Source organism: Amblyomma mixtum, chromosome 9, assembly GCF_055824585.1.
Source record: "Amblyomma mixtum isolate Tamu chromosome 9, ASM5582458v1, whole genome shotgun sequence".
Lineage (NCBI taxonomy): Eukaryota > Metazoa > Arthropoda > Arachnida > Ixodida > Ixodidae > Amblyomma > Amblyomma mixtum.
Window position 1 is genome coordinate 58246862 of NC_143020.1, and position 24027 is coordinate 58270888.

General features: G+C 47.0%; 2 protein-coding genes across 2 annotated transcripts; both read left to right on the top strand.

Moving 5' to 3' along the window:
* Window positions 1-7059, top strand: LOC149329184 (uncharacterized). Its single transcript, XM_089558905.1, has 2 exons — window positions 1-285; window positions 5896-7059. The coding sequence occupies exons 1-2, from the start codon at window positions 1-3 to the stop codon at window positions 7003-7005; spliced, it is 1395 nt and encodes a 464-aa protein (XP_089415031.1). The 3' UTR covers window positions 7006-7059.
* Window positions 7060-12689: 5630 nt separating this feature from the next.
* LOC149329185 (TNF receptor-associated factor 5-like) lies at window positions 12690-19064 on the top strand. The gene is made up of 2 exons (XM_089562146.1): window positions 12690-12974; window positions 17799-19064. Exons 1-2 carry the CDS (start codon window positions 12690-12692, stop codon window positions 18906-18908), a joined length of 1395 nt encoding a protein of 464 aa, XP_089418272.1. The 3' UTR covers window positions 18909-19064.
* The last annotated feature ends 4963 nt before the right edge of the window (window positions 19065-24027 follow it).

Sequence of the window (24027 nt, forward strand, 5' to 3'; positions counted from 1 at the left end):
ATGTCTCCTGGAAAAGTGTCCTACACGCTGGTCGGGTTCACAGCCGAGCTCGACTGGAGGCCTCTGCGCTTCGTGAAGCCGCCTCCACGCATAAGACCGTGCAGTGCTTGCGGACTGGTGCGCACAAAGGCGGCAGTTCTTGCCTGCCAGCACGTCCTTTGCATGTCCTGTTACAAGCAGTGCACGGAGGGCGTCGATCCCGTCTGTCCCCTGGATGGCCTGCTCTGTCCGGAAACAGGCGTGAACTGGACGTACTTTCCCGTCGAAGAGCTGCTAAGTAAAGAGGTGAGTGACGAGGGCGAACTGTTCAGGTTTTACGCGTCTGGTGCTTGGTGTTTCTAGATGCAATAAGGGCTGGAAGTTTCGCTTAAGCAGACGACATGACGACGCCTTCTCATAACGAAAGGTGAATGTCTCGCTATTCAGGGATGCGATTAGCGGTGACGCACTGACTGTTCGGGTATGTTTCTTGTACTATCGGACTTTAAGCAAGCTTCCTGCAGCTCAGAAGTGCTCACGTGATGACCTTAATTCTATTAATACTGGTGGGGGGTGTTCGGCGCTCCTTATCCTCAGTCCAACCGCGAGACTTGACCGGAATCTGCGAAAGCTTAGCCTATGGATTGCTACGACTACAGCCGGGTAGTCATGGAAAACTGGAAAACAAAAACTTGGCCGGCATGACAGGAAGTTTAATCCGCGGTGCGCCACGACAGCTGCGAAGACGCAATTGGGCGGCAAACTGAAGGCCATGCTTTCGTTTATTGTTGCTCTCAGAAATTTATTTCGTGCGCTCTGTAGAGGAAGACATATCCCTAGAGTCCGGAAGCACTATTCGCTAAATTATTCCTTCCGATAGGCATATACCCTCGCAAGCGCCGGAGCGGACCCTTTAATATCCGCACGGGAAACATCCGCGTGCGGCACTTTCCAAGCAGCGACATTTAATTGCTATCTCTGGAGATTAAAAGCGCTTCGTTATCGTTGAATTACAACACATAATCGAGTCTGCTTTGTGACTTAGATTCCCATGTAGTCCATGCACAAACGTCGGTATACGCTTTGGGATGTAAACACTGCGAGTGATCTAACGGCTGGGCACGAAAACTTATTAGGGCAAGTCGTCTCATTCAGCATTCGTTTTCAATCGTTTTTGCTATTACAAGTCACCTAATTTAGTCGTTAAAAATTTCATTGCCACTCTAGCGTTCGTCACGCTTTTCTGCCTGGCTTGTATCAGGCGGCAGAGATATCCGTGGCACAACGCAACTGTCAAGGCAACTTGGTCTATGCGTCTCCGGAACCGAGTACCTGCTAAAAATTTCATTGTTTTTGCTACATCGCGGCTTTCGTTTGCTGTAGAGAATTGCTCTGACCACTGTACGAGATTTCGCTCATCATACCGTGTTTCTACGGATATGAAATGTTTTAAAGAAGTCAAGTAGAAATGGTGTAAATTTTAAGGACTTAAAGTGAATTGTCTGGACTGATAATTTTAAAAACCCCTAGTCCAAATAAAAAGTGCCTAGCACTCGGTGAGGCGCCTGATGCGGTCTCATGGCACGCTTCCTACCACTGTACGAATAAGACACCTTTAGAATACGGTGTACCGTTGCCACAATACCTGCCGGGAGCCGGCCCTACGTCAGTGCGTATGTGCAGATCGCCTCGGGGACTCCAGGTGGCGCCAGGTACCCAGCAGCTGCGGGATGAACATAAAGATAAGATCATAAAATTCTTCCGGCCGATTACGATAACATCTGGTGTGTACAGGCTGGCAATGCAGGCGGTGAAATTAAAAATGCATTCATGGGTAGAAGGTAAGCGCATGCTCGGGGAACTTCAGAATGGGTTCAGAAGGGGTAGGCGCTTAGATAGCCTTTTCGTGCTTACCCAATGCATAGAAATAGCTAAGGCGGGAAACAGACCTCTGTATTTGGCCTTTCTGGACATAAGCGGTGCATACGATAACGTGAACAGGGAACTCCTGTGGAGCATATTGCCACTTATCATTGTTGTGTTTGTTCGTTCACGCTCAAGGCTGCAGGAAAGGGTTGCTATCACTTGTGTTCGTGACGCGAGAAGCGACCAGACTAATCTCGAATTATCGCAGCCATGAAAGGCTGCATCTAGGTTTTTCCAGATTACTGTAGATCATATTGCCCTGTTATCTGGAAGTTTCCTTGCCGGCTTTAAATTGAGCGATGCCGCGAGCGGCGGACATTCGTAGTTCGACGACCGCCGAGCACGCGTGTTGCTTACGCCGCCGCCGAGTGATTCAGTTCTTTTGCGGGCGCAAGTCAGCCCAAATAAAGATCTTCGTTCGCAAGTCTTTCTGGTGTCTTCGTGACCGCTGGACTGCCGTCACTACAACGTGACAATATTACAAGATTTAGGTACCGGTCATGAGGTAATTGATTTTCTACAGGAATTCTACCGAGATAATAAAGTGGAAATTACATGGGAAGGGAAAAAAAAGTACCACAACTGTGGGGATGCACAAAGCATTAAGGCAAGGTTGTCCTCTATCACCGCTGCTGTTCATGCTTTAAGTGGTAAATATGGAAACAAGGCCAGAAGAGAGTAATCTTTGATTATAATCTGTCGTACAGATTAGGCGGACATGTAGTTGAGCAGCGACTCCCGGGTTTAATGTATGCGGACGATATTGTACTGATAGCAGATAGCCAGGAAGAATTACAAACTTTGGTTAATTGTTGTGGAGGCGAAGGAGACGCTCTAGGATTCAGTTTTAGCGCAACTAAGTCAGGTGTGATGATTTTCATCCATACAATTGATCAGGTGTTTATAATACAAGGCCACGAAATACCCAAAGTGGCCGAATACAAATACCTCGGGACATGGCTAAACGAAGGGCAGATATACACGGAAAAGCATGAACAGTCTCTTAGGGCAAAATGACGAAGAGATGCCGGGATAATGAAACATAGGGCATTATGGGGGTACAACAAATATGAAGTGTTAAGAGGTGTTTGAAAAGGAATAATGGTGCCGGGGCTTACTTTCGGCAATGCGGTTCTGTGCTTAAAGGTGCACTGAAGAGGAATTTGAACTTGTCTTTTTGCCACGGGAACTCGATCTACACGTTCCGAGCTTTCTTAGAAACTGCGATTTACTGCCCTGTGTGGCCGATTTCCCCAATTGAATCGAATTAACGTCCGGCTCCCGCCTTTTTTTTAATTCTGCCTCGTACGGTGGGCGGAGTCGACCAACGCGTGGAGCGCCTTTCACCTAGTCCCGTGGCGGCTTGCCGCTCTGCCATCGGCGTAGTAATACGTAGTAGCCCGTAGTAGCAAATAGTCCGCGTGTATTTTTATTTCTTCGGGCTTATTTTGCAGCTATATTAGCTGCGAATGAAACTATTTATTCACGGAAACCTAAAAAACAAAATAAAGCGAAAGCAAAGCCTCCACGGGACTGGGTGAAAGGCGCTCCACGCGTTGGTCGACTCCGCCCACCGTACGAGGCAGAATTTAAAAAAAAAAGGCGGGAGCCGGACGTTAATTCATTTTAATTGGGGAAATCGGCCACACAGGGCAATAAGTCAATGTTTCTAAGAATGCTAGGAACGTGTAGATCAAGTTCCCGCAGTAAAAAGATAAGTTCAGATTCCTCTTCAGTGCACCTTTAAGGGCAGAAATTCAGTCGAGATTAGACGTAAATCAAAGAGCTGTTGGAAGATTAGCACTAGGTGTCCACGGCAAAACCACAAACGAGGCAGTGCAAGGAGATATGGTCTGGGCATCTTTCGAAGCACGGGAAGCTAAGAGTAAAATACTATATCAAGAACGCCTGAGGAAATTGGACGACAGCAGGTTGCCAGCTAATTTATTTAAATATTTATACCAGAAGAGCGTTGACTCGCAATTGCGGAAGAGAACTAGAAAACTAAGCAGTAAGCATGCCGGTCGTGAGGACGGAGAAAGAAAGAACATTAAACGACAGGTTAAAAACGCCGAATTTAAAAATTGGATTAATTCAATGGAAAAGAAACATAGTGTAGAACTATATCGATACTGGAAAAGGCAGATCAGGAAAGAATTTTTCTATGATAACCCTACCCTTTCACGCTAGGTCAGGGTGCCTTAGAACGCCCAGCTACAAAAAGAAATTTGACGAAGAAGCTGACACATGTGCAGTGTGTGGTTGATCTGTGGAAACAATTAAACACCTCATACTCAAATGTGATGGTATCCATCCGGATGTCGATGCAGGCACAGTCACTCTTCCGGAGGCCCTAGGGTTTAAAGATAACAATGGTCATGTAAATAAATCTGCAGTAGAAGTTAGCTAAAAGCGATTGGAGGATTGGTGGCTGAAAAGCAGAGATGTGGCATAAGGTTAGAATTGTATGAAACCGTAGGTAAAGATGATGGCAATTCTTAATGAGAACTGCCAACACAGTAAACAAAAAAAAAACTAAGAAAGAAAAGCAGAGCATGGTGGCAATTGCCACCACCCCGTTTCAAAGGGGGCGCTCCTATCCATCCATCCATCCATACTGCGCAAATGCCTGCAGCATCAGGACCAGTCAGCGCATGCTCACTGGCTGTGGGAGGGATTCCGGTGCTCCGGAAAATGGCAACGCTAACACAGTACATTATGCTAAAGGCGTCTATATTAAGACATCTACATACCGCGTACCATGCAACCGTTGCCATTACCGGAGTACCGGGAGCCCGCCCACTGCCAGTCAGCATGCGCTGATTGGTCCGGATGCTGCAGGCATGCGCGCAGCTGCCTGGTACCAGGCGCCGTCAAAGTGACTTGCGCATTGGCTGCGCGCGGACTCCCGGTACACGGTATGCTAAAGGTGTCTAATGTTTAGCACTCAGTCGGCTGATAGCAGCTGAACCCGACTTTTAGTACAGCAGTAACTGCAGGGTTGCGCAATATGCCAAATTTAAAGGCTCGTCGATCGGACCCCTTGCCAATGCAAAGTATAAAACCTCAATGCAAGCCTGAAAATGCAGTCTCTGAAGCGTACGCACTTCAGAACTGCCTTTTTAGGGCAAATTTTAACGCGAAAGCATAAGGGCCCTATTCAGAGGAGAACCGGTCAACGGCAACAGCGTGTCGGAAAAATCTTAATTGGTCGAGAGGGTCATGACGTCAAAACCAAGCACATAACCTCACGCGGGTAATTCAAACCAGGGACAACGATGAAAGAATGAAACAGTGATGACGTTGCTAACATTTCCTCACGGGTCTACTGTGTGGTGACGCAACCCCACCACCATTACGTAGTGCCTTGGAAGAGCGAAAAGCAATTGCGCTGAAAATAAAAATTATCGAGATGCGAGTCTGTGACTCGAACCACTACTCCTCAACCACTGGGACCGTTGAGGAAGGTTTGTTCGACTTGGCTGAAAGGAGGCATTGTGTGTTAAAAAAAAATAAGATGACAGAAACAACAAAATAATGCGATAAAGAACAGTTTTCATATCTGTGGAGTGATCTGCGAAGAGGACTTCAGGCTTCTGAAGAGACCTATTAACGCAACCGCATCGCACCCTTACGGTAACTTTTTACGACGAACATTAGGGGCGGTCAATTAGAGCGTTGCAGATGAAATGCGGTAACATTCCACTTAAAATTCCTTTTCTTGCAGTCAAGATTCTGATTGTGAGCACATCTTTTATCAATTTTTTTGCACCTGCCTTCAGTGATATTTATATAGCTTGAGTCATTTTCAGTTTAGCGGCTTCCTCCTACCCTATACAAGCGTGGAGGAGATGTTTTTTTATATTTTAATTTGAATAATCGAAGCCATATACCGGGGATGACAAGGGCACCTCATCTTGATGTTGTATTATTCTTGTCGCTTGCACCTTTAGTAATTTCAATAACTGACATTTACCGCTTTCAATGCAGGTCAACTGCTGGAACGAAGAGAACGGTTGCACTGCTGTAATGGCTGCTTCAGACATCGCCCAACACTTCCAGCACGACTGTGGACACCACTCTGTTCACTGCCCAGAGTGTTCGGCGTCTGTTCTTTGCCGCAACGTGTGCGAGCACCTCCGATCTTGCTGTTCAGGTCTCCCAACTCGTCCTCCTTCAGAACACGGAGGGCAGACTGGGCAACATGACGACTCACTTTTGACAGCTCTGAGAAGAGCCCTAGATCAGCACACAGGCGAAATGATGGCACTCCTGGAGCAGTTGCTTAGCGATGGCAATGCACGAGCCGACCAACTGAACAGGATCTCGCAAGATGTAAACGCTGACAGTAAAGCTATAGAGCAGGAACCCTCTCAGGGAGCCCGAGAAGACCACGACAATTTAAATGGAAGTGCTCTCCAAATAACCACATCTGAGCAAATAGAAGGATCCTTGAACGCTAGAAGTGATTCAGCCAACACTCTCTCGAGCAGAATAAGCTCATTAGAAGAAAAAATGAAAGGTGAGTTTGAAAAGGCGTCGCTACAAAGGCACAACTGCTTTTCACGGCTTGCTGCAGCCATCAATGAAGCTAAGGATCGAGAAAGTGCAAACAGAAAGGTATTGGGCCAATTGAACAGACTCATTCGTCAGAATCAAAACGGAGCATCACAGTGCAATTTCTTTATCAGAAACATTCAACTGCTCCACGATACAGCTGTGGCGCTAGGAGCCGCCGCCTATGACACCCAGCGAGTGTACCTGTGTGGCTACAGCGTGTCTCCTGCGGTTGTGTTCAAGACAAATGGTCAAGCTCTGTTGCTTTATTTGGGGTTGCAGCTACACAAGGGCAGCATGGACCACGTAGTCCAATGGCCATTTCAACACAGATTTAGGCTTAGTGTCGTGCACCCGAACGAATGGACAAAACGGCAGCTCGAATTTAAACCCTGGCCTTTATGCACTTATATACGAAGGCCCACAGGAACATCGAACGAGGCTTTTTATCATACCGAAGGGTCGTTTAATATGTTTGACCTTGCACGTGACGGTTATGTGCATCTAGACCAGCTTCGGATGACACTGGAGTTGATTTCGTGAGTCGTGCTTGCATGTTGGGGCGAGGAGGACATTGTGAAAATCCATAAAGGCCAGTGGTGTTTGTGGAACAAATTTTGACATCAAGAAATTTTAAGTGGATCTTGACTGTTCTTTATATCGACTGACCTTTGCACATCGCATTTGTTGTGAGCAGGTTTATTGTGAAATAAACAGTTTTTATGTGTTGCAGTGAATCATAAAACTCGGACTCTGAGTGATCAAGTAGCGTTTTTTGTAAGGCAGAATTTTCTTTCGTTATAAAAGGCGCATTTATTTTGATGCACATCCATATTGCAGTAAAGGCTGTTATAGCCTTGGTTTTGCCACACATATATCCCTGCCTTCTATCATGGAATGTACTCATTAGCTATGAGCCGCCGCGGTGGCTCAGTGGTTATGGTACTCGGCTGCCGACCCGAAAGACGCGGGTTCGATCCCGGCCGCGCCGGCTGAATTTGTTTGGAGGAAAAATTCTAGAGGCCCGTGTACTGTGCGATGTCAATGCACGTTAAAGAACTCCAGGTGGTCGAAATTTCCGGAGCCCTCCACTACGGCGTGTCTCATAGCCTTAGTCGCTTTGGGACGTTAAACCCCATAAACCAAACCAAGCCATCATTAGCTATGAGACCTTAATTGCTTCATGAATTTTTGATCTTAACTTAAATAACAGAATTGAGTTTAAATCAGCAACCACCTTCAAAGTGAATTGAATTTGACACCTGCAAACCTAAGCGTGGCATGTTTCAAAGGGGTCATTCCATGCCAAGCAAACCAGAGTTTGCACTCGACAGGGCCCCTCCGATCTTGACAATAAAATATGTGGCTCTTAATTGAACAGTCTACAGATCCAGTTGACTGCGACACTTTTTTTCGTGAGGCTGGCAAGCATGGGTCGCCAATTGGCACAAAACAGTACTTCACATCGATACAAGCCAAGTATTCGTGCACGGAGTTTTACACTGATGCCTCCAAGACTTCTTCAGTTGCAAGTGCAGTTTACAGCTGTCAATCTTCCGAAACGAGAACAATGAATAGATACACAAGCATATTTAATTCAGAATGTCATGGTATCCTGTTGGCTGTCAGATCCATCCTATAAAAGAAAATCCCAGTCTTTGTTATTTATTCAGATCCTTTAAGTGTGGTTATGGCCCCGTACTCCGGGAAACCCTGTAAAAACCCTGTTATGAATTCCCTCCTGAAATGCCTTATGGCTGCATGCACACTGACCCTCAATATTACATTATGCTGGGTACTAGGTCGCTGTGGCATAGAAGGAAATGAGGAAGCAGATAGGTTTGCTGCGTCAGCTGCCAAACTGAGTCTTATTCATGTATACCATCTTCCACACCATACTCAGGCCAGATATTAGGACTGCACTCCGCAAAGAATGGCAGCAGGATTGGGACAAATAGAAAACAAACTACACACAATACGACCAAGGATTGGAAGATATGCCAGAGATGAACAAAACTGATTCAAAGAAGTTGCTCTCTTGCAAACTGAGGATATGATATACATACATCACACATTCACATCTTTTAAAATCTACACCGGCACCACAGTGGGTGAGATGTGGAGCCCACATCTCAGCTGTGCACATATCAATCACGTGCGCGAGATTGGAGACAGAAAGACGACACGTTCCAGAACTGTCCACATTCAAAAAACCATTGCACCCTTCTTTATTTTCAGGTGATGACCGCATGTTTTATTGGATAGGGATTTCAAACATTTTACACATATAGACTTTTGGCAAGATATCTCTTATTTAAAGTAACCTCTGCCCCTCCTAAATGCTGAGAAGGCTGAGCTGCTAGATGCGTCGCTCTTTTTGTCCAAGCAAGGACCGAGGTTTAGGCTACCGTCTTTTATGTATAACTCCTCTTACCACAACTTTTAGGTGCTATACACCACCTTAGGCAATTACACCTGAATTATACATCCTCATGAACATGCTAACTGCTCGTAGGCCCTATACACCTGGAGTTGATTTTAACTTGTGCCATATTTCAGCTTGAGCTGGCCAACAACCTCGAGTCCGGCGCTCTTTGGCCTTAGATGCCCTTGCGCCAAAACAAAAAAATCTAGCATCATCATAAACCGTTTAAAGGATCTACCTTTAAAGGTGCACTGAAGAGGAATCTGAACTCGTATTTTTAGCACTGGAACACGATCTAAATGTTCCAAGCGTTCTTGGAAGCTTCGAATTGTTGCCGAGCGAACTGCTTGTGCTGCTACGCGCACGACAATTAAACACCACGTCTTCGGTTGTTCGATTGCAGCGCAAAAACGCAAAAATATTACTCCTTCCTATTTCCATGCTAACATGACGCATATGTGGGATTTTCTGCCGTGTCCCAAAGCCCGCTCCACGAACGTTGAGACTTTCCTTGCTGTGAGCCGTTTTCTCATTAAAGTTGAGAGTGCGCTCCACTCGGCCATCGTCTCCGTGGTTCGGCTCACGCTAACCTCGAACCCTTAGTGGTTTAAAATCCATGTACGCGAACTTTCGCGAGGACACAAAGCTGCGGGCTCGGCTCTTGCTTAGAGTCACCGTGTCTTCCATAAATAGTGTTGGCCCGGAACCAGATCGTTCACGCTTCCGGTTGCTCTCTCGTGCATTGCGGTGGAGCACATCTTAATGACCAGGCTTGCCGGCCTGGTCGTCGCAGCTGTACCAGCATATAGGCCTGAAAGAGCGTCGACATCTATTCTGCTGCGGTATTGCGGTAGAACAAAAAAAAAATTAATAACGAACTTCCTATTTGCTGTTTGCTAGCGTTGAATAACCAGCATAGGATTTCTTACGGGTTACACACGGAAGGGTGTCAGTGAGACGCGTTCTGTGATGGCTGCTAAGAAAGTTACTTCTGCAAGTACGTTACGAGATGTAGTGTAGTGTCACCTTTCGGTCTTCTCCAACTTTCAACTCCTAGCACCGTCCAACTCCTGCTACCTTCAGGAGTAAGAAGGAGCTATTGCTCACGCTACTAGCAAAAAGTTTAGTTTGCTCTGCAAGCAATGTAAACAGTTGAACGACACACGTGCAGGTTCCATTACGGCCTAGAAAGCCAATTGGAAATGCTTCTCTATGCGACTCAAAACGATTCAATTGCATTTGCAGCACCATTTTCGATCTCCATCAATGCCTTTCAAGTTCTTCAGGGTAAACTAACATCTGCAGGAACAGCCACTCGCCGTTTACACCAATTGCGTTCACTCTCCCTCTTCCAGATACTCAAGGGCACTGTGACAATATCTCTCCCTAATGACCAGTGTAGGAAGTGGCCCCGTGAATTAATTTGTCTCTGAAACACAACGTAGCGGAGGGCTGTGGATTAATTTTGACCACCTCGGGTTTTTTTAATCACCAGTGCTGTGTGATGTCAGTGCGCATCAAGAGCTCGTTCATCGAAATTAACCTACAGTCATCAACTACGATGCTTGTCACAGCCCACGTGTAACTTCTTGGCATTAAATCCCAAACATATAATGCACCATTAGATATCCTGGCATTTACAAGCAATCAATGCTGCTTTCAGATGAGTTGGCTTACTGTGCTGCTGTCCTCTGCTTGATTACTTTGGCAAAGATTGCCATTTCTTTTCTAATGACATTTCAGTGCGCTCAGAAAGAGCCTAAGTAGCAATTCTTTTTGACCTAGGGTTCAAGAAAGGGCTGAGGAATACGCAGTTCCTCGAACTGTAATGAGAAATAAATCCTGCTATTTATGTAAGGCTAACCAGGTAACATATGACAGGTGTAACGTTAAGAGATCGGAAGCGGCGGAGGGGGTGAGAGAGCAAACGCGGGTTAATGACATCCATAGTTGAAATCAAGAGGAAGAAATGGGCTTGGGCAGGCCATGTAATGCGAAGGCAAGATAACCGTTGGTCCTTAAAGGTGCACTGAAGAGGATTCTGAACTTGTCTTTTTGCCGCGGGAACTCGATCTACACCTTCCTAGCATTCTTAGAAACTGCAACTTATTGCCCTGTATGGCCGATTTCCCTAATTAAATCGGATTAACGTCCGGCTCCCACCCTTTTTATTTCTGCCTCGTACGTTGGGCGGAGTCGACAACGCGTGAAGTTCCTTTCAGCCAGCTCCGAGGAGGCTTTGCTTTCTATTTATTTTGTTTTTTAGGTTTCCATGAATAAATAGTTTCATTCGCAGATAATATAGCCGCAAAATAAGCCCGCAGAAATAAAAATACGCATGGGCTATTTGCTACTACGGACTACTACGTATTACTATTCCGATGGCAGAGCGGCACGCCGCCACGGGACTGGGTGAAAGGCACTCCACGCGTTGGTCGACTCCGCCCACCGTACGAGGCAGAATTAAAAAAAAAAAGGGCGGGAGCCGGCTGTTAATTCGATTTAATTTGGGAAATCGGCCATACAGGGCAATAAGTCGCAGTTTCTAAGAATGCTGGGAAAGTGTAGATCGAGTTCCCGCGGCAAAAAGACAAGTTCAGATTCCTCTTCAGTGCACCTTTAAGAGTAACGGAGTGGATTCTAGGAGAAGGCGAGCGAAGCAGGGGGCGGCAGAAAGTTAGGTGGGCGAATGAGATTAGGAAATTTGCGGGAATACGGTGGCCGCAACTGGCGAAGGACAGGGTTAATTGGAGAGACATGGGAGAGGCATTTATTTGCTCAGCAGTGGTCGTAGTCAGGCTGATGATGATGACGAACCACGTTATAGCATGGGATGGGCTTCTCCATGGTCAGCTCATCACCTTCTGTGCACACGGTTTCCAGCCCTAGCAAAGTTGTTGCACATGTCATTCTCGGGATGTACAAACCTTGGGTTTATTGGCGGAGGTCAGAACATTACATCAGCCGCTGCTCTAAGAAACACGCTTCTAGGGCCCCCTACGTTAGTGCAAGCAGTTCCGGGGGTCTCATGCGCACACATAAGTTACACGAAGGAAGTTTTCCAAAAGTCACAAAAAGTATGCGGCCAACTGCACCATCTTATCCTTGAGCTTGCCCCTGCGTCGACCACGGCCACGGCCTGCGCAATTTGCTGTCATTGCCTCCCGATTACTGCTCGGGGTGGCAGTCGTTCGCTGGGCAGTGTTTCACCCTTTCCCTTTACATGAGCGGCCGCGGGAACGGGAGGACAAGCAGCTGTGCCGTCCTCCGTTCCCGGGTGGCTCGCGCGGTTCGCAATGTGGCGTTCGCACGCTCGCCGTTGGCTGGCGGAGGAAATGGGGTACGCGGGTATCCCACAACATGACGGTGTCACGGAACTGCAGTGACGTCTTATTTCTCGCTCCCGCCACCACGCAATCTTTGTTGAAGAAACCCGTACCTGCAAAACAAAAATGAAACAAGGACCAAGACCTTAACAAAGCCCCGGGAATCCCCTCTCTCTTTCCCGTTATGGTCAAAATTTCGGTGATCAACGAATTATCATTTCACCTAAGCGGCAGACATGCGCATGCCTGCGGGGTAGCATTCCGAAGAATGACTTGAAAATGTTGACGATTCACCACGTGGCAAGGATCTGGGACAGGTGTATACGCGGCGGCTATTCACAGCGATCGGAGCCTCGACGACGGGCAAAAAACAAAACCGAAGGAGAGGGGGAGAGACAGAGATAGCGGGGACAAGCATTCTCGGATGGGCACAGCATTTCCATCATCGTTTAGCACGAGGACGACAGCAGGGCGGGATGTCTCCTGGAAAAGTGTCCTACACGCTGGTCGGGTTGACAGCCGAGCTCGACTGGAGGCCTCTGCGCTTCGTGAAGCCGCCTCCACGCATAAGACCGTGCAGTGCTTGCGGACTGGTGCGCAGAAAGGCGGCAGTTCTTGCCTGCCAGCACGTCCTTTGCATGTCCTGTTACGAGCAGTGCACGGAGGGCGTCGAGCCCGTCTGTCCGCTGGATGGCCTGCTGTGTCCGGAAACAGGCGTGAACTGGACGTACTTTCCCGTCGAAGAGCTGCTAAGTAAAGAGGTGAGTGACGAGGGCGAACTGTTCAGGTTTTACGCGTCTGGTGCTTGGTGTTTTTAGATGCAATAAGGGCTGGAAGTTTCGCTTAAGCAGACGACATAACGACGCCTTCTCATAACGAAAGGTGAATGTCTCGCTATTCAGGGATGCGATTACCGGTGACGCACTGACTGTTCGGGTATGTTTCTTGTACTATCGGACTTTAAGCAAGCTTCCTGCAGCTCAGAAGTGCTCACGTGATGAACTTAATTCTATTTCTACTGGTGGGGGGGTGTTCGGCGCTCCTTATCCTCAGTCCAACCGCGAGACTTGACCGGAATCTGCGAAAGCTTAGCCTACGGACTGCTACGACTACAGCCGGGTAGTCATGGAAAACTGGAAAACAAAAACTTGGCCGGCATGACAGGAAGTTTAATCCGCGGTACGCCACGACAGCTGCGAAGACGCAATTGGGCGGCAAACTGAAGGCCATGCTTTCGTTTATTGTTGCTCTCAGAAATTTATTTCGTGCGCTCTGTAGAGGAAGACATATCCCTAGAGTCCGGAAGCACTATTCGCTAAATTATTCCTTCCGATAGCCATATACCCTCGCAAGCGCCGGAGCGGACCCTTTAATATCCGCACGGGAAACATCCGCGTGCGGCACTTTCCAAGCAGCGACATTTAATTGCTATCTCTGGAGATTAAAAGCGCTTCGTTATCGTAGAATTACAACACATAATCGAGTCTGCTTTGTGACTTAGATTCCCATGTAGTCCATGCACAAACGTCGGTATACGCTTTGGGATGTAAACACTGCGAGTGATCTAACGGCTGGGCACGAAAACTTATTAGGGCAAGTCGTCTCATTCAGCATTCGTTTTCAATCGTTTTTTCTATTACATTTCACCTAATTTAGTCGTTAAAAATTTCATTGCCACTCTAGCGTTCGTCACGCTTTTCTGCCTGGCTTGTATCAGGCGGCAGAGATATCCGTGGCACAACGCAACTGTCAAGGCAACTTGGTCTATGCGTCTCCGGAACCGAGTACCTGCTAAAAATTTCACATTGTATTTGCTACATCGCGGCTTTCGTTTGCTGTAGAGAATTGCTCTGACCACTGTACGAGATTTCGCTCATCATACCGTGTTTCTATGGATATGAAATGTTTTAAAGAAGTCAAGTGGAAATGGTGCAAATTTTTGGCACTTAAAGTGAATTGTCTGGACTGATAATTTTAAAAACCCCTAGTCCAAATAAAAAGTGCCTAGCACTCGGTGAGACGCCTGATGCGGTCTCATGGCACGCTTCCTACCACTGTACGAATAAGACACCTTTAGAATACCGTGTACCGTTGCCAGAATACCTGCCGGGAGCCGGCCCTACGTCAGTGCGTATGTGCAGATCCCCTCGGGGACTCCAGGTGGCGCCAGGTACCCAGCAGCTGCGGGATGAACATAAAGATAAGATGAACATAAAATTCTTCCGTCCGATTACGATAACGTCTGGTGTGTACAGGCTGGCAATGCAGGCGGTGAAATTAAAAATGCAGTCATGGGTAGAAGGTAAGCGCATACTCGGGGAACTTCAGAATGGGTTCAGAAGGGGTAGGCGCTTAGATAGCCTTTTCGTGCTTACCCAATGCATAGAAATAGCTAAGGCGGGAAACAGACCTCTGTATTTGGCCTTTCTGGACATAAGCGGTGCATACGATAACGTGAACAGGGAACTCCTGTGGAGCATATTGCCACTTATCATTGTTGTGTTTGTTCGTTCACGCTCAAGGCTGCAGGAAAGGGTTGCTATCACTTTTGTTCGTGACGCGAGAAGCGACCAGACTAATCTCGAATTATCGCAGCCATGAAAGGCTGCATCTAGGTTTTTCGAGATTACTGTAGATCATCTTGCCCTGTTATCTGGAAGTTTCCTTGCCGGCTTTAAATTGAGCGATGCCGCGAGCGGCGGACATTCGTAGTTCGACGACCGCCGAGCACGCGTGTTGCTTACGCCGCCGCCGAGTGATTCAGTTCTTTTGCGGGCGCAAGTCAGCCCAAATAAAGATCTTCGTTCGCAAGTCTTTCTGGTGTCTTCCTGACCGCTGGACTGCCGTCACTACAACGTGACAATATTACAAGATTTAGGTACCGGTCATGAGGTAATTGATTTTCTACAGGAATTCTACCGAGATAATAAAGTGGAAATTACATGGGAAGGGAAAAAAAAGTACCACAACTGTGGGGGTGCACAAAGCATTAAGGCAAGGTTGTCCTCTATCACCGCTGCTGTTCATGCTTTAAGTGGTAAATATGGAAACAAGGCCAGAAGAGAGTAATCTTTGATTATAATCTGTCATACAGATTAGGCGGACATGTAGTTGAGCAGCGACTCCCTGGTTTAATGTATGCGGACGATATTGTACTCATAGCAGATAGCCAGGAAGAATTACAAACTTTGGTTAATTGTTGTGGAGACGAAGGAGACGCTCTAGGATTCAGTTTTAGCGCAACTAAGTCAGGTGTGATGATTTTCATCCATACAACTGATCAGGTGTTTATAATACAAGGCCACGAAATACCCAAAGTGGCCGAATACAAATACCTCGGGACATGGCTAAACGAAGGGCAGATATACACGGAAAAGCATGAACAGTCTCTTAGGGCAAAATGACGAAGAGATGCAGGGATAATGAAACATAGGGCATTATGGGGGTACACGGGAAGCTAAGAGTAAAATACTATATCAAGAACGCCTGAGGAAATTGGACGACAGCAGGTTGCCAGCTAATTTATTTAAATATTTATACCAGAAGAGCGTTGACTCGCAATTGCGGAAGAGAACTAGAAAACTAAGCAGTAAGCATGCCGGTCGTGAGGACGGAGAAAGAAAGAACATTAAACGACAGGTTAAAAACGCCGAATTTAAAAATTGGATTAATTCAATGGAAAAGAAACATAGTGTAGAACTATATCGATACTGGAAAAGGCAGATCAGGAAAGAATTTTTCTATGATAACTCAAAAGGCAGTGCCCTACTCTTTGACGCTAGGTCAGGGTGCCTTAGAACGCGCAGCTACAAAAAGAAATTTGACGAAGAAGCTGACACATGTGCAGTGTGTGGTTGATCTGTGGAAACAATTGAACACCTCATACTCAAGTGTGATGGTATCCATCCGGATGTCGATGCAGGCACAGTCACTCTTCCGGAGGCCCTAGGGTTTAAAGATAACAATGGTCATGTAAATAAATCTGCAGTAGAAGTTAGCAAAAAGCGATTGGAGGATTGGTGGCTGAAAAGCAGAGATGTGGCATAAGGTTAGAATTGTATGAAACCGTAGGTAAAGATGATGGCGATTCTTAATGAGAATTGCCAACACAGTAAACAAAAAAAAAACCAAGAAAGAAAAGCAGAGCATGGTGGCAATTGCCACCACCCCGTTTCAAAGGGGGCGCTCCTATCCATCCATCCATCCATACTGCGCAAATGCCTGCAGCATCAGGACCAGTCAGCGCATGCTCACTGGCTGTGGGAGGGATCCCGGTGCTCCGGAAAATGGCAACGCTAACACAGTACATTATGCTAAAGGCGTCTATATTAAGACATCTACATACCGCGTACCATGCAAGCGTTGCCATTACCGGAGTACCGGGAGCCCGCCCACTGCCAGTGTGCATGCGCTGATTGGTCCGTATGCTGCAGGCATGCGCGCAGCTGCATGGTACCTGGCGCCGTCAAACTGACTTGCGCATTGGCTGCGCACGGACTCGCGGTACACGGTATGCTAAAGGTGTCTAATGTTTAGCACTCAGTCGGCTGATAGCAGCTGAACCCGACTTTTAGTACAACAGTAACTGCAGGGTTGCGCAATATGCCAAATTTAAAGGCTCGTCGATCGGGCCCCTTGCCAATGCAAAGTATAAAACCTCAATGCAAGCCTGAAAATGCAGTCTCTGAAGCGTACGCACTTCAGAACTGCCTTTTTAGGGCAAATTTTAACGCGAAAGCATAAGGGCCCTATTCAGCGGAGAACCGGTCATCGGCAACAGCGTGTCGGAAAAATCTTAATTGGTCGAGAGGGTCATGACGTCCAAACCAAGCACATAACCTCACGCGGGTAATTCAAACCAGGGACAACGATGAAAGAATGAAACAGTGATGACGTTGCTAACATTTCCTCACGGGTCTACTGTGTGGTGACGCAACCCCACCACCATTACGTAGTGCCTTGGAAGAGCGAAAAGCAATTGCGCTGAAAAGAAAAATTATCATGATGCGAGTCTGTGACTCGAACCACTACTCCTCAACCACTGGGACCGTTGAGGAAGGTTTGTTCGACTTGGCTGAAAGGAGGCCTTGTGTGTTAAAAAGAAAATAAGATGACAGAAACAACAAAATAATGCGATAAAGAACAGTTTTCATATCTGTGGAGTTATCTGCAAAGAGGACTTCAGGCTTCTGAAGAGACCTATTAACGCAACCGCATCGCACCCTTACGGTAACTTTTTACGATGAACATTAGGGGCGATCAATTAGAGCGTTGCAGATGAAATGCGGTAACATTCCACTTATAATTCCTTTTCTTGCAGTCAAGATTCTGATTGTGAGCACATGTTTTATTAATTTTTTTGCACCTGCCTTCAGTCATTTCTATATAACTTGAGTCATTTTCAGTTTGGCGTCTTCCTCCTGCCCCCTATAAGCGTGGAGGAGATCGTTTTATTTATAATTTGATTTGGATAATCGAAGCCATATACCGGGGATGACAAGGCCATCCCATCTAGATGTTTTATTATTCTTCTCGCTTGCACTTTTAGTAATTTCAATAACTAACATTTACCGCTTTGAATGCAGGTCAGCTGCTGGAACGAAGAGAACGGTTGCACTGCTGTAATGGCTGCTTCAGACATCGCCCAACACTTCCAGCACGACTGTGGACACCACTCTGTTCACTGCCCAGAGTGTTCGGCGTCTGTTCTTTGCCGCAACGTGTGCGAGCACCTCCGATCTGGCTGTTCAGGTCTCCCAACTCGTCCTCCTTCAGAACACGGAGGGCAGACTGGGCAACATGACGAGTCACTGTTGATAGCTCTGAGAAGAGCCCTAGATCAGCACACAGGCGAAATGAGGGCACTCCTGGAGCAGTTGCTTAGCGATGGCAATGCACGAGCCGACCAACTGAACAGGATCTCGCAAGATGTAAACGCTGACAGTAAAGCTATAGAGCAGGAACCCTCTCAGGGAGCCCGAGAAGACCACGACAATTTAAATGGAAGTGCTCTCCAAATAACCACATCTGAGCAAATAGAAGGATCCTTGAACGCTAGAAGTGATTCAGCCAACACTCTCTCGAGAAGAATAAGCTCATTAGAAGAAAAAATGAAAGGTGAGTTTGAAAAGGCGTCGCTACAAAGGCACAACTGCTTTTCACGGCTTGCTGCAGCCATCAATGAAGCTAAGGATCGAGAAAGTGCAAACAGAAAGGTATTGGGCCAATTGAACAGACTCATTCGTCAGAATCAAAACGGAGCATCACAGTGCAATTTCTTTATCAGAAACATTCAACTGCTCCACGATACAGCTGTGGCGCTAGGAGCCGCCGCCTATGACACCCAGCGAGTGTACCTGTGTGGCTACAGCGTGTCTCCTGCGGTTGTGTTCAAGACAAATGGTCAGGCTCTGTTGCTTTATTTGGGGTTGCAGCTACACAAGGGCAGCATGGACCACGTAGTCCAATGGCCATTTCAACACAGATTTAGGCTTAGTGTCGTGCACCCGAACGAATGGACAAAACGGCAGCTCGAATTTAAACCCTGGCCTTTATGCACTTATATACGAAGGCCCACAGGAACATCGAACGAGGCTTTTTTTCATACCGAAGGGTCGTTTAATATGTTTGACCTTGCACGTGACGGTTATGTGCATCTAGACCAGCTTCGGATGACACTGGAGTTGATTTCGTGAGTCGTGCTTGCATGTTGGGGCGAGGAGGACATTGTGAAAATCCATAAAGGCCAGTGGTGTTTGTGGAACAAATTTTGACATCAAGAAATTTTAAGTGGATCTTGACTGTTGTTTATATCGACTGACCTTTGCACATCACATTTGTTGTGAGCAGGTTTATTGTGAAATAAACAGTTTTTATGTGTTGCAGTGAATCATAAAACTCGGACTCTGAGTGATCAAGTAGCGTTTTTTGTAAGGCAGAATTTTCTTTCGTTATAAAAGGCGCATTTATTTTGATGCACATCCATATTGCAGTAAAGGCTGTTATAGCCTTGGTTTTGCCACACATATATCCCTGCCTTCTATCATGGAATGTACTCATTAGCTATGAGCCGCCGCGGTGGCTCAGTGGTTATGGTACTCTGCTGCCGACCCGAAAGACGCGGGTTCGATCCCGGCCGCGCCGGCTGAATTTCTTTGGAGGAAAAATTCTAGAGGCCCGTGTACTGTGCGATGTCAGTGCACGTTAAAGAACTCCAGGTGGTCGAAATTTCCGGAGCCCTCCACTACGGCGTGTCTCATAGCCTTAGTCGCTTTGGGACGTTAAACCCCATAAACCAAACCAAGCCATCATTAGCTATGAGACCTTAATTGCTTCATGAATTTTTGATCTTAACTTAAATAACAGAATTGAGTTTAAATCAGCAACCACCTTCAAAGTGAATTGAATTTGACACCTGCAAACCTAAGCGTGCCATGTTTCAAAGGGGTCATTCCATGCCAAGCAAACCAGAGTTTGCACTCGACAGGGCCCCTCCGATCTTGACAATAAAATATGTGGCTCTTAATTGAACAGTCTAGAGATCCAGTTGACTGCGACACTTTTTTTCGTGAGGCTGGCAAGCATGGGTCGCCAATTGGCATAAAACAGTACTTCACATCGATACAAGCCAAGTATTCGTGCACGGAGTTTTACACTGATGCCTCCAAGACTTCTTCAGTTGCAAGTGCAGTTTACAGCTGTCAATCTTCCGAAACGAGAACAATGAATAGATACACCAGCATATTTTATTCAGAATGTCATGGTATCCTGTTGGCTGTCAGATCCATCCTACAAAAGAAAATCCCAGTCTTTGTTATTTATTCAGATCCTTTAAGTGTGGTTATGGCTCTGTACTCCGGGAAACCCTGTAAAAACCCTGTTATGAATTCCCTCCTGAAATGCCTTATGGCTGCATGCACACTGACCCCCAATATTACATTATGCTGGGTACTAGGTCGCTGTGGCATAGAAGGAAATGAGGAAGCAGATAGGCTTGCTGCGTCAGCTGCCAAACTGAGTCTTATTCATGTATACCAACTTCCACACCATACTCAGGCCAGATTTAGGACTGCACTCCGCAAAGAATGGCAGCAGGATTGGGACAAATAGAAAACAAACTACACACAATACGACCAAGGATTGGAAGATATGCCAGAGATGAACAAAACTGATTCAAAGAAGGTGCTCTCTTGCAAACTGAGGATATGATATACATACATCACACATTCACATCTTTTAAAATCTACACCGGCACCACAGTGGGTGAGATGTGGAGCCCACATCTCAGCTGTGCACATATCAATCACGTGCGCGAGATTGGAGACAGAAAGACGACACGTTCCAGAACTGTCCACATTCAAAAAACCATTGCACCCTTCTTTATTTTCAGATGATGACTGCACGTTTTATTGGATAGGGCTTTCAAACGCTTTAGACAAATAGACTTTTGGCAAGATATCTCTTATTTAAAGTAACCTCAGCCCCTCCTCAATGCTGAGAAGGCTGAGCTGCTAGATGCGTCGCTCTTTTTGTCCAGCAAGGACCGAGGTTTAGGCTACCGTCTTTTATGTATAACTCCTCTTACCACAACTTTTAGGTGCCGTACACCACCTTAGGCAATTCCACCTGAATTGTACATCCTCATGGACATGCTAACTGCTCGTAGGCCCTATACACCTGGAGTTGATTTTAACATGTGCCATATTTTAGCCTGAGCTGGCCAACAACCTCGAGTCTGGCGCTCTTTGGCCTTAGATGCTCTTACGCCAATAAAAATCTAGCATCATCATAAACCGTTTCAAGCAACTGCCTTTAAAGGTGCACTGAAGAGGAATCTGAACTCGTATTTTTAGCGCTGGAACACGATCTACATGTTCCAAGCGTTCTTGGAAGCTTCGAATTATTGCCGACCGAACTGCTTGTGCTGCTACCCGCACGACAATTAAACACCACGTCTTCGATTCGATTGCAGCGCAAAAACGCAAAAGATTACTCCTGCCTATTCCATGCTAACATGACGCATATGTGGGATTTTCTGCCATGTGCCAAAGCCCGCTCCACGAACGTTGAGACTTTCCTTGTAGTGAGCCGTTTTCTCATTAAAGTTGAAAGTGCGCTCTACTCGGCCATCGCCTCCATGGTTCGGCTCACGCTAACCTCGAACCGCAGTGGTTTAAACTCCATGTACGCGAACTTTCGCGAGCACACAAAGCTGCGGGCTCGGCTCTTGCTTAGAGTCACCGTGTCTTCCATAAATAGTGTTGGCCCGGAACCAGATCGTTCACGCTTCCGGTTGCTCTCTCGTGCATTGCGGTGGAGCACATCTTAATGACCAGGCTTGCCGGCCTGGTCGTCGCAGCTGTACCAGCATATAGGCCTGAAATAGCGTCGACATCTATTCTGCTGCGGTATTGCGGTAGAACAAAAAAAAATTAATAACGAACTTCCTATTTGCTGTTTGCTAGCGTTGAATAACCAGCATAGTATTTCTTACGGGTTACACACGGAAGGGTGTCGGTGAGACGCGTTCTGTGATGACTGCTAAGAAAGTTACTTCTGCAAGTACGTTACGAGATGTAGTGTAGTGTCACCTTTCGGTCTTCTCCAACTTTCAACTCCTACATTAAAACTTCCTGTTGGGCGAGTTGGTAGTTCATATTGAATTAGAAATATTGTTTTACGTGCTTAGCACGCACGGGGGGTTATTCACAGAGGGGATCGGTCGGAGCAGGATGGAAGCAGGAAGCCTACCAGCGTCCTTCAGCTCTTTCTCTTCCTTTCTCTCTGCTGGTCCTTCATCTTCTGCTTCTTCCGTCGAGGTTCTATGGAAGCACGTGACATTTCCCTCATCGCAGACGAAGCCCGTCGGGCGAGTTAAATAGACCGTCTGGGATGGAATCGCTTGAGGCGGGCTACATGCACCACCTGAGACTGGCGTGACCGTCGACCACTAGCAGTTAGTCGTGATGTAACGTAATTAACGTCACTAATGCACTCCAACACAGCAAACGGTCCAGTGTAGTGGGATAGCAGTTTCTGACACAGACCACGCTTGCGTAGAGGGGTCCACAACCACACAATGTCACCAGGAGCATAAGAAACTTCTTGGTGTTGGACGTCGTAGCGGTTCTTGGAACGCTCTTGCGAAGATAAAATTCGAACGCGGGCAAGCTGGCGAGCTTCTTCAGCTCTGCAGAGTGTGGTCGCAAGAGAAGGTTCGTCGTGGATGAAAAATGGTAGAATGGTGTCAAGGCCACAGCGAGGCGAGCGAGCATAGAGCAGGTAAAAGGGGCTGTAGCCAGTTGTCTCATGTTGCGCTGTGTTGTATGCATGAGTAATGAACGGGAGGACGCCATCCCAGTCCTTATGATCTGCAGCGACGTACATAGCAAGCATGGTGGTGAGCGTCCGATTAGTGCGTTCTACCACACCGTTCGTTTGGGGATGATATGGCGTGGAGTGGCGAAAACTGCAGCTGCTGAGGCGGAGAAGTTCTTCAACAACGTCCGCTGTAAATTGGCGTCCACGGTCGCTAATGAGAACTGCAGGAGGGCCGTGCCGAAGAATGACGAAACGAAGAAGTTAGATACTTCAGACGCAGTAGCAGCTGGTATCGCGGCTGTCTCACAATAACGGGTTAAGTGGTCTACGCACACAAGAATCCATCGATTTCCTTTCGAGGACCGTGGGAAAGGTCCAAGGAGGTCAATGCCAACTTGCTCAAACGGGGCTGTTGGAGGTGTGATTGGCCGCAGTTTGCCAGGTGGACTTGAAGTCGGCAGCTTAAAGCGCTGGCATTGCACACAGCTGGCTACATAGTGCTGGATGGTTGAACGCATGTTAGGCCAGTAAAATCGTTGCTGTGTGCGGTGGAGTGTGCGTGTCACTCCCAAGTGCCCAGACGTGGCGTCGTCGTGCATCATTTCAAGAACTGTGATGCGTAGGTTTTCGGGTACGACAAGAAGCATGCGTGCTCCTCCAGAAGCGAAATTCTTCTTATAAAGCAAACCGTCACGAATGCAAAAAGTATTCTTTACAGAATCTTGAGCGGCATCAAACAAAGAGGTTAATGTTTGGTCTTTGCGTTGCTCAGTTCGGAAAACTTGAAGATCGGGGAAGGCTTGTGAAAGTGACGCCAAGTATTCATCAAAGTTGTCTGCGTCGTCATCAGTCGTTTGAAGCGGCAAACGGGAAAGACAATCGGCATCTGAGTGTTTACGGCCGCTTTTATGCACCACCGCTTTTATGCACCACAGTGAAATTAAATTCTTGTAGGCGCAAAGCCCATCGAGCAAGCCGGCCACAGGGGTCACGAAGACTCACTAGCCAGCAAAGCGAGTGGTGGTCGGTCACGACGGTGAAAGCATTCCCGTACAGATAGGAGCGGAAGCGCTGTACAGCGAAAACAACGGCGAGACATTCTTGCTCAGTAACCGTGTAATTTCTTTCGCTCTTACTCAATGACCGGCTGGCATATGCTACCACGTGCTGATCGTGACCATAGCGTTGTATAAGTACAGCGCCGATACCGATACCACTTGCATCAGTATGCACTTCAATTGGTGCAGATGGGCAGAAGTGGCGTAGGATGGGGCCCGAGGTCAAAAGAAATTTCAGATGTCGGAAAGCTGCGTCACATTCGCTGGTCCAATTGAACGGTGCATCTTTATGCAGCAAACACGTCAGTGGGTAAGCGATGTCCGCAAACCTAGCTATAAAGCGTCGAAAGTACGAGCAGAGCCCTAAAAAACTCTGCAGCTCTTTCACTGATTGAGGCACCGTAAAACTTTTGACAGCTTCAATTTTCTTTGGATC

What these genes read in the sequence shown, in the direction of transcription:
- LOC149329185 (XM_089562146.1), top strand. Translation starts at nt 12,690, where the DNA reads ATGTCTCCTGGAAAAGTGTCCTACACGCTGGTCGGGTTGACAGCCGAG. An exon ending in AAGAGCTGCTAAGTAAAGAG is followed by an intron (nt 12,975 to 17,798) that starts GTGAGTGACGAG and finishes CTTTGAATGCAG; the next exon opens with GTCAGCTGCTGGAACGAAGA.
- LOC149329184 (XM_089558905.1), top strand. Translation starts at nt 1, where the DNA reads ATGTCTCCTGGAAAAGTGTCCTACACGCTGGTCGGGTTCACAGCCGAG. An exon ending in AAGAGCTGCTAAGTAAAGAG is followed by an intron (nt 286 to 5,895) that starts GTGAGTGACGAG and finishes CTTTCAATGCAG; the next exon opens with GTCAACTGCTGGAACGAAGA.